The following is a 21,156-nucleotide window of genomic DNA, read 5'->3' on the forward strand; positions in this document are numbered from 1 at the left end:
TAAAAAATTATAAACATAAAAGCACATCCATAATTAATTTATTAAAAAAATTTGTTGCTATTTTAATCAGTTAGTTTTCAATAAATTAAAATTAAAATTGACTCAAAAATCCTATAAATTTAACCACATTAAAATATTTGGATTAATAATTTTTATTTGTATATGGTGGCGGAACTCTATACTCAAAAATGTTTCAAATTTTTAGTTTATCACGTGAGAAGCACAATAGCCAATAAAAACTCACAATTTTAGACAAAAAATAGATAAAACAGATACGAACATGTGCAAAAAAGGAAAAAAAAGGAAATCGGCTTAAGAATAAAGCAGAAAGTAGTATTTATTTAAGAATAATCAAACTAAAGTGGGGTTGAATTTAGGCTTTTAAGTGAATTAAGGACATTTTAAGCCATTTTAAGCTTTAAAATAATTAAATGTCAATACGAATTATGTAAATTCTCATGAAATAAATGCATTTATGTGACTTTTTGTTTCAAATTTGGGCCAATCATATAAAAATAACCAAATTTCAAACGCTTATAACTTTTTATGTAGATATTTTTTTGAAAATCTGACCGGTAATTTAATAGTACTTGTCTTGTAGAACAAAGTTACCAGTTTATTTCTTTGAAATTCTATTTTATTAAAGTGTTGAAAGATTTATAATTATCACAATTTTATTTTTGAGTATAGAGTTCCGGCACCATATTTTGAAAATTATTAATCTAAACATTAAATATTTATAATAACTTTTATATTTATTTTATTTTATGTTTAATTTTGAATTTTAGTTCTTTTAATGAAAATTAAGGGTAAAGGTCAGATTATGATCATCATGATGAATCAATTTTCTCAACAACTAATGAATAATAAAGTGTCAAATTTTTTTAATGAAATTAACATGGCATAAACTCAAATTACAATTATTCAAGTTCTAATAAACTGCTTTATGAAATTTATATATTTTTTACAGTTTAAATTTTTAACAATTTTTTTTTATCAAATTAAAAATCGATTGAGAGATAACCAAGCAAGATAGAAGGTTGAAATTTAGTATACATAAGGTTTATATATTTGACAACAAATTTGCAAAATTTGAAGAAATTCTAATCACTAGTTTTTTATTCTTTACACTTTTTGTAATTCTGATTAAATTTTGATTATTTTTTTCACGAACTGTAACTACAATATATACCTGTATATACGAAAAAATTTCCAGTTTTTACACATTTATAAAAAGCGGTGAATATAAGTAATGTATTTATCATGATGTTGAAAAAATAATAAAATAATGCCGATTAGCATTTAAAGTTTTGTCTATTCAATTAGACACAATTCTTGAAGATGCTCTCCGATATTGTAAATCATCTTAATATCAACTCTTCAGAACTCAAACAAATCGCTGAGAGAATTGATGAGGTTGAAGAGGTTATATTTGAGGCCATACATAAAAATTGACCATACAAAAATGCTAGTGAACTTATTGAAAAGAACAAAACTTATAAGATTCACAACAAGAAAGTGAACACAACTGGAAGATTGCTCATTCGCTTCACACTTATTCTTTCTAGATGACGATAATTTAATGATAGTAGATGAATATGATGAATATGATTCATACTCAAATAATCATTCAGATACAAATACAAATACAAATACAAATACAAATACAAATACATATACAAATACAGATACAGATATAGAAGTTATCTGAAATTTTGCAACCATATTACGCATCTGCAAAAACATTAACATAGTGTGCGTATATTGTGTTAAGAAATCCCCTGTATTTTTTTTATTATTTGCGTTAGGATGAGTTACTTATTGAAGGATTAATCAAATGTATTCAAGATCATTTAATTGAAAAACAAATATATTGGATTCAACAAAATCTTTCTTTTGTTTTTAATATTATTTTTATCTTGCTTGTAATATTATTAATACACTCTCTAATATGTAATAAATATTATAATATATTCATTCTGTAATAAAAAATTTTAAATTGCTTCTATTATTTCTGTAATAAATTATCAAATTCCAACATATATTCCATTCCTATATTTATGTAATTTTTTTTCAGTTAACCAATTCCCACCCATATGATAAATGGTATAATTTTAGGTCTATTGCAAAATTTGAAGTAAGAATTAGCAGGGGTAAAAAAATAAAATAATACTTCCGATTCATCTTATATATGCTTTTATAACACTCCATTCCATTTCATATTCACTATAAATACTTCTTGAAAAAATTCAGCATATGTATTTCTACTGAATACATTAATGCTAATACCCTAATGCAATGACGTTATTCCAAAGGACATAAGTGGAATGCATTTTTTAATAATATAAAAATGGTAAGAGATGGTACCCATATTGTGCAGATAATAGACCTCTTACTATTGAACATGTAAAGCAATTGGTATGTAATAGAAATAGAATATATCTTTCTAAATATTTTACTAATAGTCATTCAACTTTATTATGGAAATGTGCCGAAGGACATTTATGGACTGCATCATTTAACAATGTCAAACATACAAACTCGTGGTATCCATTCTACTTGAAATATAAAAGAGAAAAACTATGTCAAGAAATATTATCAAAATATTTTGGACCATCATCTAAAATATGCTGACCTGATTTTTTAAAAGCACTCAAATATTATCAAGGATTAGAGCTTGATATTCCATATTATGATTATAGTTTTGCCATTGAAGTCTGAAGTAACATGAAAAATTTAATAAGTTCTTTCATAGAGGGAATTCCGATAACTTTATCAAATAGCAGGAACGAAATCAATTTAAAAAAGAATTATGTGAAGAAAACTGGATTGCCTTAATGTATGTTTAGTATTACGAAGACCCACATGTAGTTATTCCTGAGCATTTTCAAGAATTGGATTTCATTGAATGAACTTAAAACTTTAAATATTGATTTTTGATAGTATAGCGAATTGCATACACTTTATTTTTTTAGGAAATCATGTGACAATAATGATCCAAAAAAGGTATCCAAGATTATTGACAAGCATTTGCGAAATCAGAATTTTGTAGTTTTTGATTTCACCAAGCCAATAGGTTGGAATACACTTCTAACATTGGATGAGTAGAATTCAACCCTACCTTCTCACATATACTGTATGCTCATATATCATATACATAAAAAAATTGCGTGTGCGTCCCAAAAAGAACAAGAAAAAATTTTGATAAAATAATATTTATACGTACAAATATATATATATAAACTTTTTTATTTTTCTGATACCATAAGCAAACAATTAAGATATGATGTATTTGATCTTATTTCATAAATATTACTTTTTGCATTGTAACATTTTATTTAATATGAAAATATAGTATATACATATATTGACATTAATGAACATAAGACTATCATATTACTATTTAGCCAACATAAAAACCACTTAATTAAACTTTGACTATAAGTACACATATTTATTAGGTGATGAGTTTGATTTTAACAATAGGAAAAGGATGATTCAGTTGTTAATCGATAATATTAATAGTAGATCTTGCTCTTTCCTACATAAATAAAAATAATGAGACCAAACTACGAAGCAACTTATTTGAAGATTATAAAGTAAGAGATTCTTACCAATAAAGAGTATAGGGTGATACTACAGTGAGAATGTTTAAAAATTCGCACTTTCAATCCAAAACACAGTATATGAAACAATTGTGGCAGTATTTTTTTAAAAGATAGCTTCATAACAAAATATATGAAGAATCCTACAATTATAAAAATTATAACCCAATTTTTTACATATAACAAAGTATATTAGGTTATAAAAAAAATGGATATTTAAAAAAAGTCATGTTAAAAATAAAATATTGTACAAATAATATGATTTTATATAATTAAATATTACGGTATCACCTGCAGGGCTGAAGTTACCTAAACTGCCTATTTCGGGTTACTTATTGGCGCACGCGGGTGACAAATAAGTTTTGGACCACTAAAAAAATTCTAAGTCCCTCAGATAATTAGTGGTTTTTGAACTCGTGGCTGCACGTGATCAGTGACGCGTAAACATCTCCCTTCCTATTATAGTTGTGATCGACACTAACCTGTCACAACATTTCGGACCGGCCTAATTGGCATTGTAAGTGCACGCGTCTCTACTTTTCATATCTACAATATCTACTACAACCGCCAACCATTCTCTTTTGGTCGAAAATTGGTGCCGGCACTATTTTTTATTATCGCTTTATAATTTTTTTCCCAGTATTACATACGTAATGTTTATACTGTAGAGTGACCGAATAATTGATTAATACTCTATCTAGTCTCGAATCAAATTACGTACGATTATGTCGCACAAATACTTCGACCGCGATTCCTCCAATTGGAATATATTAGACTTTTTGAATGCGTGTGACGTGGAGCCATTTGACAACAAGATAGATGTTTACCTAAAATCTCTTGAAATCATCTTTGATCAAGAGCTAGGCACCCGGAGGGAAAAGGCGCGAGAGCACCTTGACAATTAATTATTTGTTTTATTTTATTTGTCCTTTGCATGGCTCCGGACAATTATGTAGTTTAAAGGAATTGAACTCAGGGTTTGTGTATTCATCACCAGTGGGCGCTAGAACGGCAAGTAATAGTTTTCTTTTTTTGTGACATGACGAAGACTTTCTGGGTCAACGTCAAAAGGCTTCTGGCTGAGTCACAAAACCGGTGCTAGGCACGTGGGCTTTCTGGGTTTCCCGTGTTAAAGGTTTCTGGCTGACCTAGCATCGGTCCCATCGGGACACGTGGGGCTTTCTGGGTTCCCTGTGTTAAAGGTTTCTGGCTGACCGGTGGGGTATATGAAAATAGTTGAGATTTTTACTAATTCAGAAAGTTTGTTATTTTTATATTTTAGGGAAGTGATCGCACACTTGCTAAAAAGTGGAATAAAGCGCGTAAATTGCATAAATCAAGTGGGACAACAATTAACATTAATAATTCAGCAGTTTCTGCAATAAATGGAATAATACATGGCGGAATGGTCAATGGCAAAGCCTCCATGTCTAAGAAAAGAGATCACGAGGTATTCAATTTTTAGTTAATCAGTAAAGTTATTTAATGCTAATGCCAATATTATTTTATGGTATAATGATTATTTGGCCTTGCGCTTCTATAGGACGAAATAGATAAATTTTTTCAAAGTCCCAATGATCAACAACCCAATCGGTTTAATAAGAAACTGCGAAAATCAGAGGCCACAGATGAATGTAAATGTGCACCGCAAATTAACGATGATGACGATGATGAAATAGATAAAGAGATGTGTGAAGCAAGCATGTTAGAGTTCGAACGTACATTTCAAGGAATGCGAAAGGAAAAAAAGTGGTTTTTGGAATCGGGGAAATGTGTTGAGGACGAGTTGTATGCCTTCGGAAAACAATGCCAATTTGAACAGTATGTAAGGATATATTAAATTATTTTATTGCTATGAAATTTCTAATATATAATTTGCGTTTGTTTTCAGTTTGGCACATTCTTTCGTTATCGACCCCGATGACGAAACCTACTATCAAAACAAAGTGTTTACTTCCGAAGAACTCGAAGAGATTCGTGAGACAGAATCAAAAGATCTTCCTAAGATGCCGATCGAATTATTGAAATATATCAGCTCTTTCCGAACGAAAACAACGGAAAAATTACGGATAATGCTTGATAAACGACAGAACTGGGAAGGCAAAAACTTTGACAAGACCAAACACTTTGATTTTGACTGGATAAAACATAGCGTTCACAGTTTATTATTAGAATTTGAGTCCGGCACATTAAAGCAAAATCACTTGGAAACGTGGTACAATATCCATATCTGGTCACTAATAGATAAATCCTTCAACGAGTTAATAGGGGTGGATGTTGCCAGAGGGGAGTCGTGTAGCCTTGCTTCTGCGAAACGTAAAAATAAACATAGAGTTATTCAAGGATTGGTCTCAACAACACGAAAAGCACTCGGAAGAAGAGGTGATTTAATCTTAAGAAAAGGAATGTACGAATACGGTGCTTCTGAGGTTGGAAAGGACTACGAGGGAGATAATGGGACAAAGTTACTTAGAGAAAGGGGTCTAAAAAGTCCGAAGATGCTTAAGGACATGTTGGTAGATTTGGGCAATTATATAAAGTGGGAAAGAAATAAATTACGTCAATTGGAGCTAGTAAGCTTCATTCATGCTGGTAGTATGCTTTTAATCTGCCTATGATTTTGATAAATTTTGCCATAAATATTAACTATATTATTATACAGGTCTTTTCATGATTTTATTACGTATTGATGCTCCTGCCGGCTATATGTGTAGAATAACGAGATCGAATACCAACCGATGTAGGATGTTTTGAGGAAGCTCTCAAATGTATGGTTTTGACTTGGAAAGCAAAGGTTAGTATCATACTATGTCATCACATCAATAGGATTCTGTCAAATACCTAACTATCTCAAAAACTTTAGGCGATTGTCCGTAAAACAATTGGTGTTATTGAAGGAATTAATGACGATGATGATGACTATGATGTATTGGAGAATTTGCAAGAAGCTGGTGTCCGTAAGCGTAAGGATTGTATCATTATTCCTAACTGCGTTAGGACTCCACAAAAAAAGCGGACAGTCCCGCAAACGTCGCAAGTTCGAAAAAAGAAGGAAAAGGAATAAGCATTTACCTTTCCACGTCCAAGAATGGATTAATCGGAAAAAAGTATTCTTTCGTTCCTGAACATAATTTTTTTTTTTAACGTGATAAAGTTATGCTGGAATTAATTGTCCATATGGGTAGCAACATATTTTTTATATTAACTTAATTTTCTAAGAAAATTTTCAATACTTTTATCTCATTATGTTGAATATAAAAAGCTATTTTTAAAAAACAGTAAAAAAAAAATTTTTTAGTAAATTACATATGATATTATATAAACAAATTGTATTTGAAAGTTTTATATTTTTCTAAAAGACCTTTAAGGTAATTCTTATATTCATTCTATTATTCATTTATGATATTCTCATAGTCATATATAATGCATGTTGAGCCTTTTCCTGCTCTTCTACTTCCTTTATTATTAGTAGGGTTGCAGATATTTCTTTTGCTAAGGATTGTTACCTTACAGCATATGTTACGTCAATATACAATATATACTATAATAAATTTTTTTATATTAAATCTACTTGTAATAATCAATTACTACAGTAATTGTTACACTTAATTTTGGCTAAAAGTACAATTTGGCCAGAGTTATCCCATATGTTAATAGGGCAAAATATTTGAAAAGTAGTATCTTCTTACTATATTAACATATTAATATATAAGGTAGTACTACCTTAAAACATATCTGCAACCTTAATTATTAGTGACTATTATATTGGTGAATGAGTACAGATTAAATAAAAAAAAATCAGATTTTAACTCTTTTAAAATAGCTTTGCTAATATTAGCATAAATATGCTGATTTTTACATATTTGTATATAGATTTGCCCATTTATGCCAATTTTTTATGAAATCCAATAATTCAGTTAGAAATACTAATTTTTAATAAATGATTTTTGTTACATTAAACTGATATTAAATTCAGATATTATATTATTATATAGTATTGTCCACTTTTCATGTCTGATATACAATTCAGATTTTACTCTTTTAAATATAACTATGCCAGTTATAGTATAGCTTTTCTGATTTAAAGTATAATACTATTACAGTTATCCTCTCAATGATTAAAGCTAACTGAAAAACTTTAACGCTTTAACAGGTTAATTGGAATTTAATTTATTAGGAAAGTCTTAGGTTGATTACAAATAATCACATGAAATAACGTTAGATGTTCAATTAAAAAAAAATAGATTTTTATTAAAAATAATATAAGATTTTAGATATAACGAAAAGTATAAATAATTTTTTGTTTGCAAAATTAATTATCTTGAAATATACTATTAGGAATAATGTTTTTTTGTATAACTTAAAAACTATAATACAATTTTCAACTATTAAAACTATCTGTAAACTTATCTCAAAATTATTCTCTCTCAACTAAGTAAAATCCTAACATTATTTATAATAAAATAAAAAATATATAATAAATAAAATCCAAATGTGTTTACTAATTAATAATAACTGGTGGTTTAGTTAGACTTATAAAAAGACAAAAAATGTTGTGAACAATGTTATAATTGATTTAGCAACAGTATAATTAATCTTAATTTGGAGTTATATATAAATTTACCAAATTTGAAAGGAAAAAGGGAGAGGAAATATATATATATATATATATATATATATATATAATAATAATAATAATAACAACAATTTCTATAATATAATCAATACATAATATTAATTATTTTTATTCTATAATCAATAGACATAACACTAATTATTTTTATTCTATATTTATTCTTATCCGTATTTTGATGATTGCATTCTACTGAGTGGATATAGCTTATGATAATTTGTTTGTATGGTATATAAACTACATATCAATAAAGCATATATAAATCATTAAAAAAAATATATATATATATATATATAATAAATAAAATATTTATAACAAATAAAATTAATAACATAAATAAATTAACTATATCAAATAAATTAAGAAAATTAAATAAATAGAAAAAATCAAAGGATCTATAAAATGATCTACAAAATGATTTATAAAATGATTTACATAAAATTAATAGTACGATACAATACTACTAATTTAATAATTTTAATATATATTGATTTCATAACAACAAAAATTCAAATAGAAAAAAAAAAGAAGTATTGAAAATAAGTGGATTAGACCTTACTTTATTTACGATATACTTAAAGATAATATTTATAAACTTAAAACCTTAGGTGAAAAATTAGTTTTTTGCTATGATTAGTGAATTCTTTTTCAATGTAGCTTATAAGTTCATTTTGTTTTTTCACGTCTGATAATAATATATATATTATATCTATTATAAATGTACAATTCTTAAAAAATAACCAAGCTTCTATATAGTATGCACCTATTTTTCTAACTTTTTCAATATATTTTTTCACTTCTTATTAATTATTATGTATACTTTAGATTCTTTTATCTTATTGTTTTTATTGATTCAGAAAAAGGTATATTCTAAGTTTGTTTATTTTAAAATTCCTTATGTTTTCTATTTCTGTTTATTTCACATATACCTATTATATCATCTCCTTTATTTATGCAGTATTTCATTAATAAATTAAGTTTGAAATAATCTGAGCCTAGCCTATTAATATTGTGTCCTATAAATATTAAATTGAATGTATTATTATTTTCTGTATTGCTATTGTTATTATATACATTTGCATTTAGTTGCATGTAATTAATATTTGTCTGTTATGTACACATTTTATTTTTATTCTGATTGTTATTTAGAGGAGTTTTAGGAAGTTGTTTAAGTTCTTCCTCTTTTAATTTTACTTTACATGTAATTTCTGTTTCTTTGTTTACTATCATTAGCAAAATGAATTTTTGTTTAGACTAGCTAAACAAATTCTTTATTGTTTTAATTGGCATTATTTTTATTTTTTCCTTACATTAAGATATAATTTTTTAAATAATAAATTTAATTCTTTAATTTTTTTAGATTGATTAACCAATAAAATTGCTGGTAAAATTACTAATAAATTTAAAATTTTTCCTGGAAACCTTTTTACAGTATTTCTTATTTAAATATAAAGTTAATATATTTAATATTCAAATATAGTATAAAAAGAAAAATATTATTAATAATTAAATAATATTATTTATTTTTTAAAATATTTTGAATCAAAATTTAATTAAAATTCTAATATTTTATAATGAAATAAAAATATTATAAAATTATTTTTATTTTTAACTTTTAAAATTGTTACAGAATATAATGATAAAGAAAATTGTTTTAATAGATTTTTCTTATATAATATTATATAATAAATTATATATTTTTATGAATGTTTAATAATTTCAAGTGAATTTAGTGAATTTGAAAATTGTAGATTATTGGATGATGAATCTAAAAATAATAAAAAAAAATAAATATTAAAAATTATAAAAAAATTGTAAAAATTTAATAAAATTACCTTTAACATCATTATTTATATCATATAATAATAAATCTAAAAATAATAATATAAAAAAAAATTTAAAAAATTATATAAATTATATAACTTAATAATAAATATATTAAATTACCTTCAGTATTTATATTAGATAACTGTAACAATTTATTATAAATAATTTCAATAGTAGGTCTTTCTTCAGGATTTTCATTCCAACAGGCAGTATAAAGATTATAATAATCAGATGGTGTATCAGGTATTTTTTCCTCTCTTTTTTTATTGCAAATAATATGTATTGGCAATAATATTTCATCAGTATTTTCAAATGGAGGATAACCACTTGATAATTCCCAAAGTAAAACTCCAAGACTATAAATATCAGTTTTCCATGAAAATGGTGGAAGTTGAGAGCCTTTATGTTTAAGTAATTCTGGTGCTACATATGGAATCATTCCAAAAATTTCTGTATGTATTTTAGTTTGAGTTTCCATACTTTTAGCATATCCAAAATCTGTTATTTTTGCTTTTCCTTTATGTATAACTATATTTTTTGCATGCTAAAAAAAACAATTTGATTATTAATTAATATATAATATATTTATTAAAAATATAAAATACTAATAAAAAAAAAACTTACAAGATCTCTATGTATGATTTTTTCTTTATGTAAATAATGCACCCCATTTGTAATATCAAAAGCAAATTGATATTTTTTATTCCAATTAAGAAATGAAAAATTTTTTTTGAGATAAACTCGCAAGTTACCACTATCAGCATATTCCATAACTATACAATAATTATTTTGTGATTGTAATTCTATTTTAATTAAAATAAATAAATGTTACTATGATTTTAAATTTAAAATAATAGTTTATATTTTACATACCTTGAGTAATTCCTATAAAACGAATAATATTTTCACAAGCATGCACTCTATTTTGCATTTGTATTTCATGTTGAAATGCATCTTCTTGAATATCATTTGAATTATTTAATTTTTTAATAACAATAAAATCATTTATTTTTGACCAACGTGCTTTAGATACAGAACCAAAATGACCAGAACCAACTTTTGATAAATCAGTTAATTCATTCCATTCTATATATTTAATTGCTTTTTCTTTAATTGCAGATTTTATCCATAATAAATCTTTTCTTATAGAAATATAATTATTAAAGATATCTTGTAAACCTATTAATAATTTTGCAAATGTAGGTCGATAATCTGGATTTTGTTTAACAGCTTTTTTTACAAGAATTTGATATTCCTTAGGAATATTAGTATCAGGTGTAAATTTTTCTCGATATCCTTTAATTACTTTTTTTATAATATCAGGATTTTCAAATTCTGCATATGGAACTTTACATTCAGCAATCTCCCAAAGAAGAATACCATAACTATAAATTTCACATTTAGTATTATATTCTTTTTCCTTATTCACTTCCAGCATTTCAGGAGAACTATATTGAATATATTTTTTATCTTTGAATAAATTATTAGCTAATTGAAAATTTGTAAGTTTTGCAACATCATGATTTGTTATTACAATATTTTCAGAACTAATATTTTGATGAAGAATCTATAAAAGAAAAAAAAAATTAAAATGAATTTTAATTAAATAAAATTTCTAGAATTTATTACCTTAACAGAATTAAGAAAATTTAACCCTTTGGCAATATCATAAGCAAATTTTAATCTAAATTTTATTTCAATATTTTGTCCATATAAAGAAATATATTTACGTAAATTTCCATTTTCTGCCCATTCAGTTATTAAATAAAATTTAGAACCATCATAAGTAAGACCATAAAATTGAATGATATTTTGACAATATTCAAGTTTTTTAAGGATTGTAACTTGATTTTCAACTTGAACAATAATATGATTTTCTTTAACAGTTTTAAAAGCAACTTCATCACCATTTATTCTATTAATGTATTTTCTTAATTTATCACTTCGAGGTTTATCATCAGACATTATATAATTATAGTATGGAAGTGGAAATTCATTAAATCTTATTCCTTTTTTATTGTCAATCAGACTATGCATATTAATTACCATTTTGATAATTTTATTCATTTCATCATTTGTATCTGTGATATTTTGATTCATATTATATTCAAATAACTCAATTATACTTTCTGTTAAAGCTTCTTGGAATTCATCATTCAAATTTTTACTTTCTAAATTAACCTTAGGATTAATCATTAATAGACTAATACAAGTATCATATTCATTACATAATTCTATAATTTTTGATTTAACAGATTCAATTAATAGATTATTTTGTGTTAATTCTTCGGCAATAAAATTTTTCATGTCTTGAAGAACTTGAACTAATCTTTGTAAATTAACATGATTTTTTGAAGTATATAAATTATCATCAGTATCTTGTAAAATATAAATATTAACTGTATTAGTTGCTTTGGTAATACGATCGATTAAAATTTTTGTTATTTTTTTATGTTGAACTTTATGATATAAATCCATACTTCTATTAAATATGCTGGCTACATCTTTAATAAGAGGAAAAAATAGTTCAAAATAAATAGTATTATTTATTTCAGATATTTGTTTCATATTCATACCGGTTATACTTTCTGCTAAAATTGTTTGAAATTTTATAAGTTCCTTAATATCTTCTTTCAAAATCTTATCTTCATCTTGTTCCTTAAATTTCTTACAATTATCAAAGTTTAATAAATCAATACAAGTATTATTATATTCTTCACGTAAATCTTTAAATTTATATTCGATTATTTTATCTTTCAAAAAATCTTGTACTGTATTATATTGTGTTATTTCTTCAATATATTTTTTCATTTCTTTAAAAACTTGAAATAATCTTTGTAAATGTGAAGTATCTAAATCTTTATTTGCTTGTATAACTGCAAAATATGCTTCGAACATTCGTTTAATCAAATTAAAAGTTATATTCTTATTATGTTGAGCAATTTTATACAATTCCTTAACTTCATTAAAAATTTTAGCTATTCTACTTTTTACTAAATCCGTTAACAAAATTTTATCATCTTCTTGTTCATTAATCTTAAAATCAAAGTTTATGTTAAAATTTAATAAACTAATTTTAACAATATCATTATATTCATTACGTAATTCTTTAAATTTTTTTTCAAATGTTTCAGTTTCTAAAAGTTCCTGCATCGTATCATATTGCGTTATTTCTTCAATATATTTCTTCATATTTTGAGGAACTTGAAGAATTAATCTACGTAAATTATTATGACTATCTTCATAATGTGATGTGAATAATTCATCTTTTTGTTGTATAATTTTAATTAAAGGAATTACTTTGGAAATACGTTTCGTTAAAATTCCTGCTATTTTTTTATTATGTTGAGCTTTTTTACACAATTCCTTAACTTCATCAAGAATTTTAACTATCGTATTTATCATTGAAGCTGTTTGAAATTTTAAAAATTCTTCAATATCTTCTTTCAAAATTTTATCTTCTTCCTGTGCATTAAATTTTTTAAAATCAAAAAAATCCAATAAACTAATACTATTATCATATTCTTTATTTAAACTTTTAAATCTTTTTTTAATTGTTTTGACTTTTAAAGATTCATTATATTGTGTTTCTTTGACAAATTTTATCATGTTTTGAAGAACTTGAACTAATCTTCGTAAACTAGTATAATAATGGTTTGAAATAATTAATTCTTTTCTTTTTTGTAAAATATTAACTGCTGAATTTGCCATGGAAATACGTTCCATAAAATTTTTTATTATATTTTTATAATGTTGAGTCGTATGATATATATCCGTAACTTTGATATGTATCTCAGTTACATCTTTAATAAGTGGTCCGAATTTTACGAAAGGTTCTGTGTTGTTAGTTTTGTCTTTAATTTTTTTTTTTTGATACTTATTCATTATTCATATACTGTAATATCCAGTGTCGATTAGTGTCGATGATTGATAATTTGTCGTTCACAAATCACAATAATCTCTCTAATGAACTTTTTCTCTAACTAAAATTATATTTATTATCTGCAACTCGGCGATAATTTGCATTAATCAATGGCTTATAGACAAGAAAGGTTAAATTTTTCGTCAGACGTGTTACAAAAAAAAATTCCTGATTATAGGCGCCCAATTTTAATAAAAGGCCTCCTAAAAATATATTCAAAAAAAAAAGAAAAAAAAACTCGTTTCCATACAATTCCGCAGTATTAGAACTGATATTTCTCCAGCAAGCCTGTTACAATATAGAAATATGAGCGTAAACCGTTACTTTCGAAAGACACTCCTATAGAGCTTGCCTCTGGGTTGAAGTGAAGGTTGAAAATAATTTTCAGTGGCTCTGCTCTCTTTGGTTCAATCTCGGGAGGTTTTTTCTTCGGTTTTCCTCCGTTACTGTGGCTCCCAATTATCCAGTGCCAATAACCATATGGTCATAAAATATTTTTATTTTTATTTTTTTTTTTACCGCCCATATGGCTTTCCTTATTCATGCACGTCAGTACTTGGTCAGCAGGCCAGAGCTTGCCGATCATCATCATACCCTACCCTTTTTTTGCATTACCTACACACCTTCTTTACGTATTGTATACCCCAACTATTGGCATAGGATGTACGTCAAAATTTCAATGATGATCATCCCATGGATTCTTCATGTGAATTCAGCCGATCATGACGGTTGACTTATTTTATCTATTATTAATTTTTCATCAGCTTGAAAATTTAATGGTTGGCCGAAATAGGAAAAAAATACGGTGAAAAAATTAATATTTTTTGTTTCTTAGAGTAGGTAATCTAATTTTCTACATATTAGATCTTAGATTTTGCCTCCGCCCTTCTCTCCATAGGAAGGCGTGTCATAAATAAAAAAACATTTTTTTACCCATAAAATCCAATTTTTTTTTTGTTTGTTAATGCGAATCAAAAATAAAAAGTTTATTATCTAATTGAATAAAAAATTGGATTATCGTTTCCATCTTAGTTTTAATTATTTACTTTGTAACAGTATGGTGCTCCATTTCGATTATTTAAACTAGTAAAATTGCAAAAAAATTTGGAGCTTAATGAAATTTTTACTTTCATACGATCAAACGATCAACGGGTTTTACTTGTAAATTATATGGGTCTGAAACATTTTAAAAGAAAGAATTTACAAAAATTTTTTTGTAAAATTTGTCATATTTTTTTTTATCAAAAGTGAATGATTTGTTTTTTCTTGGTAAAAGTTTCATATATCTCTATAAGGAAGTAGGGTGTCTGATTAACATTAAGGAACCTCGGGTGTCTGGTGTGATAACCTAAAAATCTTAATTCCGGCCGGAATTAACTTAATTTCAGCCAAAATTAACATTTATTTTATAACTAATGATCATGATGATTATTATTATTATTCAAAGTAAAGAAAATTAAGCACCTGAATCACTGAATGTTCTTCTTTAAGTGTGATTCTCCTATCTGATAAAATACTTTTGTAACTAAAAAAACTACATTTAACATTTACAACAGATACTGGAAATCAAATATATACTAAAGTAAGCTAATGCATTAAGTTCAGATAATAAATGCAATTTATTATGCCAATATATGTCTAAATCTATTAATTCTTCAGCTACTTTGTTAAGTTTACAATAAATTGCCTATTTTTGTATTAGAAAAATAAAATTTTTCAATAATTCTATAATTTGCCATATTGTAGTTATTAGTTAGTATTTGAAATCAAATATATTTAAATATATTCAAGTATTCATTTAAATTTATAAAGTGTATTTGAATAATATTTGAATAAGTTTAAATTTATTTTTATAGTAAATTAGTAATATTTTACATACATTTAATCTGAATTATAATTTATAATTTTAATTCCATTAAATTTAAGAAATTTAATATCAAATTAGAATATTAACTACAATATATCTAGCTAAATAAATACTTAAATTAACTTATTAACTACTAAGCTTATTTAAACTTTGCTAACAACTAAAATTTTACGTAATGTATTGTACAATACTTGTATAAGTATTGTACAATATATTTAAATTCTATAATGAATTGTACAATAGTTTTGGATTATAAATTGTCAAGTATATATTAATACACAAGCACTTGTAATTTATATAGTCACAATTATATTTAAATAAATCATCTTACGATTTTAAACAATTTTTTTTTACTTATACATTACACAATATATATTACAATGGATTGTTATACATATAACTATATAACTACTATGTTGTTATTTTTCATTGACAGCTAATAGTAAGTATTTTAATCTGATTAATCACGCACTTTAAGATAATGAATTACTTCTTCTTAATTTGGCTCATTAAGGAGGTTCCTAACATAATGTTAGTGTTTCATCCACTTATCCGCTGGAAGTCAGACTAAAATATTTCTTACTAATAACTTTTCACACACTCTTTCTTACTTTTCACACCTATAGTATAAAATTTTTTAATATAATGTTTGATTCATAATTAAATACAAATTTTTATGCACAACATGCAGTAAATACCTGTGATTTTTCAAGTATTAAATTATATTACATCGTGAATTACATCATGAAGTACATAGAAAACTGAATACGAGTTACTTCAACTGAATGTTTTCTGCCAAATCCTCCATGTCCATGTCCATAAATATATCCACATTCATGTTCATGTTCATGTCCACGTCCATTTCTATAGCTTGTACATCAGGAAATTTGTTTAGCGTTTTAAATTTAGTAATTTACATTGGAGCGATGTAAAATTTCAAAATATTACACTAAAAACGTAATATTACAAAAGTTTACTTGTTCTTAAATTTGAATAATTATAGTAATTTAAGAATATCTCGCTATCTACTGATTCAATTAAGACGATCTATAGCTCATTGAATCGTCATAAGAACAAATCGAATGGTAGTAAATTCGCATTTCTACAGTTGATAGAACACTCTATAGTATGCAATAAAGTTTTAAATTAATAGAAAGTCATCTATCAAACATAAAGATACGATTTTACTACCATTCGATTTGTCTTGATGAGCTGATTCCAATGAGCTATAGATCATCTTAATTGGATCAGTAGATAGCGAGATATTCTTAAATTACTATAATTATTCAAATTTAAGAGCGTAAACTTTTGTAATATTACGTTTTTAGTGTAATATTTCAAAATTTTACACCACCTCCGAAATATTACACTAAATTACGCCTAAACAAATTTCCTGATGTAGAAGCTTCCAGTGCATTAAAATTTATTTCATTGGTGAAATTAGTTTGATTATAGTGAGGAAGTATGAGATCATGTGTGATATAATCAAGTGTCTTGACCTCATTTAAGTGAGCGTTTGTAAGAAGTGGTTCATCTACGCATTTTAAAATGTTGGTCATACAGTTCTTTTATACGTATAATATTCTGAATTTTTATTATGTGATGCAGGGATCGCAGTAGAAATGATATTGTTAAATGAAGTCTTGCGCAGAACGCAGGTTGAAAATTAATGCTATCGGGTACATATTAGATGCACGATATGCGTACAATATATGTGATATATATGTATGATATTTAACAATACTACACATATCGGGTACCCGATAAGTGTAGTAAAAATGTAGAAAATTGGTAACATATATTGCAAACATCATATATACATCTTACATATATCGGGTAGTTAAATATTGGTCACATATTATAGACTTATTGGGTACCCAATATATTATGATATATATCATATATATACTAAGAAACGGAAACCGTTGTAAGTCCGGAGCGAAAGATTTTGTACAAAAATCCAAATATCTTTAAAAATTCAATTTGTACAAAAAATCTGGTGTCCCTAAAAAAAATAAAAAAATGAAACGTTAGAAACGTTTCTTTAAAGTTAAACAAATAAATTAAAACCCCTCTTCACAATTTACCTTTAAAAGTCAGCATATACAAAAAACCCGCATTCCAGATAAAAAAATAAAAATGAAATGTTAAAAACGTTTCTTTAAAGCAAAACAAATAAAAAACAACTTACCAGTCAAGAAATCCAGAAACCCTAGGATAAAAGTAAGAAATGAAACGTTAGAAACGTTTCTTTAAAGTCAAATAAATAAGAAAAGCCAATTTACCTTTAAAAATCTGGCGTGTACAAAAATCCTGTGTCCCTAGAAATAATAATAAGTGAAACGTTAAAAACGTTTCTTTAAAGCAAAACAAATAAAAAAACAACTTACCAGTCCAGTATATACAAGAAATCCAGAAACCCTAGGAAAAAAGTAAGAAATGAAACGTTAAACGTTAAACGTTTCTTTAAAGTTAAACAAATAAAAAACCCTTCACTTCTTAATTTACCTTTAAAGTCCAGTATGTGCGAAATCTAGAAACCCTAGAAAAAGAATAAGAAATAAATCAAAAACATTCCTTTGAAGTCAATTAAAAAAAAATATACTCTCTAGACGAAACCAAACAAAAAAAGAGATTATCAGGTAATCATGTTTATCATAAACTTATTATGATTATTACACTTGTTTATTTTTGAAGTAGCATAAAATTTCAATGACACAATCTGTACAGACCAATCAGAAATGACGCGTGCGGACATCGCCACGTGATCCAATATGTCATTAAGGTTCATAAACATATATAGTCCTTCGCTTCGCTCTGGACAATTATACAGATATCATACAGATATCAGACAGATAGATATATGTATGTCAAAATTGTGTAACTGGGCATATTGGATACCTGATATGTGTACAATAAATGTGATATATGTGTATGATATTTAACAATACTACACATATCAGGTATCTGATATATGTAGTAGAAATATAGAAAATCGGTGACATATATTATAAACATCATATAATATCTTATACATATCGGGTAGTCAATTGTCAGGTACCCAGTATATTATAGTAAAATATCAGATAGATATTATACACTTGTACAATATTTATTTTATGCAATAATATAAATACTAATAAATCCATAATTTAAATTCAATTATAATATTAATTTATTTAATAGTACTAAAAGTTTTATTATTTTTAATTAATAATAAAAAATTACAAAAAAATAAAATTACAAAAAAGTATATAAAAATTATTCAAGCCATATAAACAATTAGAATTATGTATATCTGTTATCTACAAATAATGTGTTCGGTTATTTGCTGCTTATTTTTATCTTTTTAATATTTAAAAGAAAGAAATAGAAATAGTAAAGTATATTAGTAATAATAAAGATATTAGTATAAATATTGTTAAACGAATTTGTAAGATAAAAGGAATGATATTAGAAATGTTAATAAAAGAAAAGAAACATAAAAAATGGTTAGTAATAGAAAATGTTAGTATATTTAGTAGTAAAATATATTAGTAAAAACAAACATTAGTAGGTTAAAAAAAAAGAAAAGAAGTATTAAAAATATTAATAATTTAAATAAAAATTAATAAAAAATATACCTTTATATTTATTTCACCTTTTTTTGAAGTTTGCTATTAAATAGCAAACTTATTAATTCATTTTTTTAATAAAATAAAAAAATAAATATTTAAATTACCTTGATATGCGTTATTTCCATATTCTTCTAAAAATACATGATTAGATTTTCTTTTTCTTGAAATTACTATATATAAACCAAATTAAACTTTGATTAAATTTTTCTAAAAGAATGTTTAGATTACCTTGACATCTTTTAATTTAGATTTTTTTTTTCTTGAATTCGCAGATATAGAATTACCATCTTTACGTATAGTATCAAAAAATGTCCGCTCTTGATGTGAAAGATACTTAGGAACCACCTCGTCTTCTGATTAATGAGACCCTAAGTCAGAGGAGGCTAGCCTATCAGGTACAAGTACCCTACAACTTCATCCCTAAGTAGTCAAAAATCTTGGGTGGTTTCAGACCACAGCGTACTACATGATTAGTCTTTGGACATGTTGGGATTTGATAAGTGAAAGAAAAAATAACTCCAGCGCCAGCGTTTTGTAAAGAATAATAAAATAATATTTTTAAGTTAGTTCTTTCTTTAAATTTTTGAAAAAATTTGTTTCTTAAAATCATAATATTGTAAAAAAATGCTGGTTGCTACAACTGACGGACAACGACAAATTGTCAGGCTACCTCCGGACAAAGTAATTGGAAGGCAGAAAATGTCATAAAATATCCAGCCCTATTTCATAACATTTTCCTCCAGGATAAAGCAAATATTACAAAAGAAATTGTAAATATATTTAACAAGCAATAGATACATGGCCGTTGAAAAATATATTTACATTTCATATTGTAATACTACAGTCTAACAAAGAAAGACAAGAAATTGCAAATATATTTAACAAGCAATAGATACATGGCCGTTGAAAAATATATTCACACTTATACCACAAAGAAAGACTTAAACTACAACATATTGTAAAGAAAAATATGAAAAATACGTGTATATCCTATTTTCATATCTTGCTTAATAGCTCTACTATTATTTAAAAGCAGCTTTTCTCTTTTTTGTATGTGGGTAGATGTGTACATTTTTCTTTTCTTTTATTCTCTTCTTTCGTATGTGAGTGGTAGGTACATTTCGTGAATAGAAGGACCCCGGATATCTAATATAAAGGTCATAATGGACTTTTGGCCAAAAACACCCCTTTTTGCTGAAACTCAAAAAATCGTTTTTTGTAAATATCTCAGCATCCAGTAATTCAATTTTAATGAACTTTTTTTTGATTTGTAGCCCTCATTTAGCTCTACAATTTAAAAAAAAAGTTCATCAAAATTGGACCACTGGATGCCGAGATATTTACAAAAAACGATTTTTCAGCCCCCGAAAAATGGGCCAATCTGCCGAAAGTGTGACTTATGACCTGTTTTGGAGATATCCGGGATCCTTGAATAGATATGTCTTACTATATTGAATATATAAACTAAAGTGGTAAAGTATTGTTAATATTGTAAAAGATAATTAAAGTATACTTGAATAAAAGAGAAAAGAAGTGACAAACAAAAATACTGTAAAGAAAAGTATAATATTTTTAATAAGAAAGAAAAGTGTATCTTTGAAAATAAACAAAAAAAATCACGCATTAGTAAACACAAATTTTATCTATTTTTAGATATCATATGCATATAATCAAAATGATCTTAA

General features: G+C 25.6%; 2 protein-coding genes across 2 annotated transcripts; one reads left to right on the top strand and one right to left on the bottom strand.

The window, feature by feature from the left end:
- Nucleotides 1-4,258: 4,258 nt before the first annotated feature.
- Nucleotides 4,259-6,669, top strand: OCT59_000060 (uncharacterized protein; the record flags this gene model as incomplete). Its single annotated transcript, XM_025309642.2, has 8 exons — nt 4,259-4,269; nt 4,562-4,616; nt 4,888-5,055; nt 5,149-5,426; nt 5,497-6,197; nt 6,268-6,288; nt 6,350-6,399; nt 6,469-6,669. 8 exons carry the CDS (start codon nt 4,259-4,261, stop codon nt 6,667-6,669), a joined length of 1,485 nt encoding a protein of 494 aa, XP_025166462.2.
- Nucleotides 6,670-9,938: 3,269 nt separating this feature from the next.
- OCT59_000061 (uncharacterized protein) lies at nt 9,939-14,927 on the bottom strand (the record flags this gene model as incomplete). The annotated part of the gene is made up of 6 exons (XM_025328480.2): nt 11,695-14,927; nt 10,939-11,632; nt 10,690-10,868; nt 10,186-10,609; nt 10,074-10,109; nt 9,939-10,006 (listed from the first exon to the last, which is right to left on the bottom strand). The coding sequence occupies exons 1-6, from the start codon at nt 13,948-13,950 to the stop codon at nt 9,939-9,941; spliced, it is 3,657 nt and encodes a 1,218-aa protein (XP_025166463.2). The 5' UTR covers nt 13,951-14,927.
- Nucleotides 14,928-21,156: the final 6,229 nt, after the last annotated feature.

This window comes from Rhizophagus irregularis, chromosome 1 (genome assembly GCF_026210795.1).
Source record: "Rhizophagus irregularis chromosome 1, complete sequence".
Classification (NCBI taxonomy): domain Eukaryota; kingdom Fungi; phylum Glomeromycota; class Glomeromycetes; order Glomerales; family Glomeraceae; genus Rhizophagus; species Rhizophagus irregularis.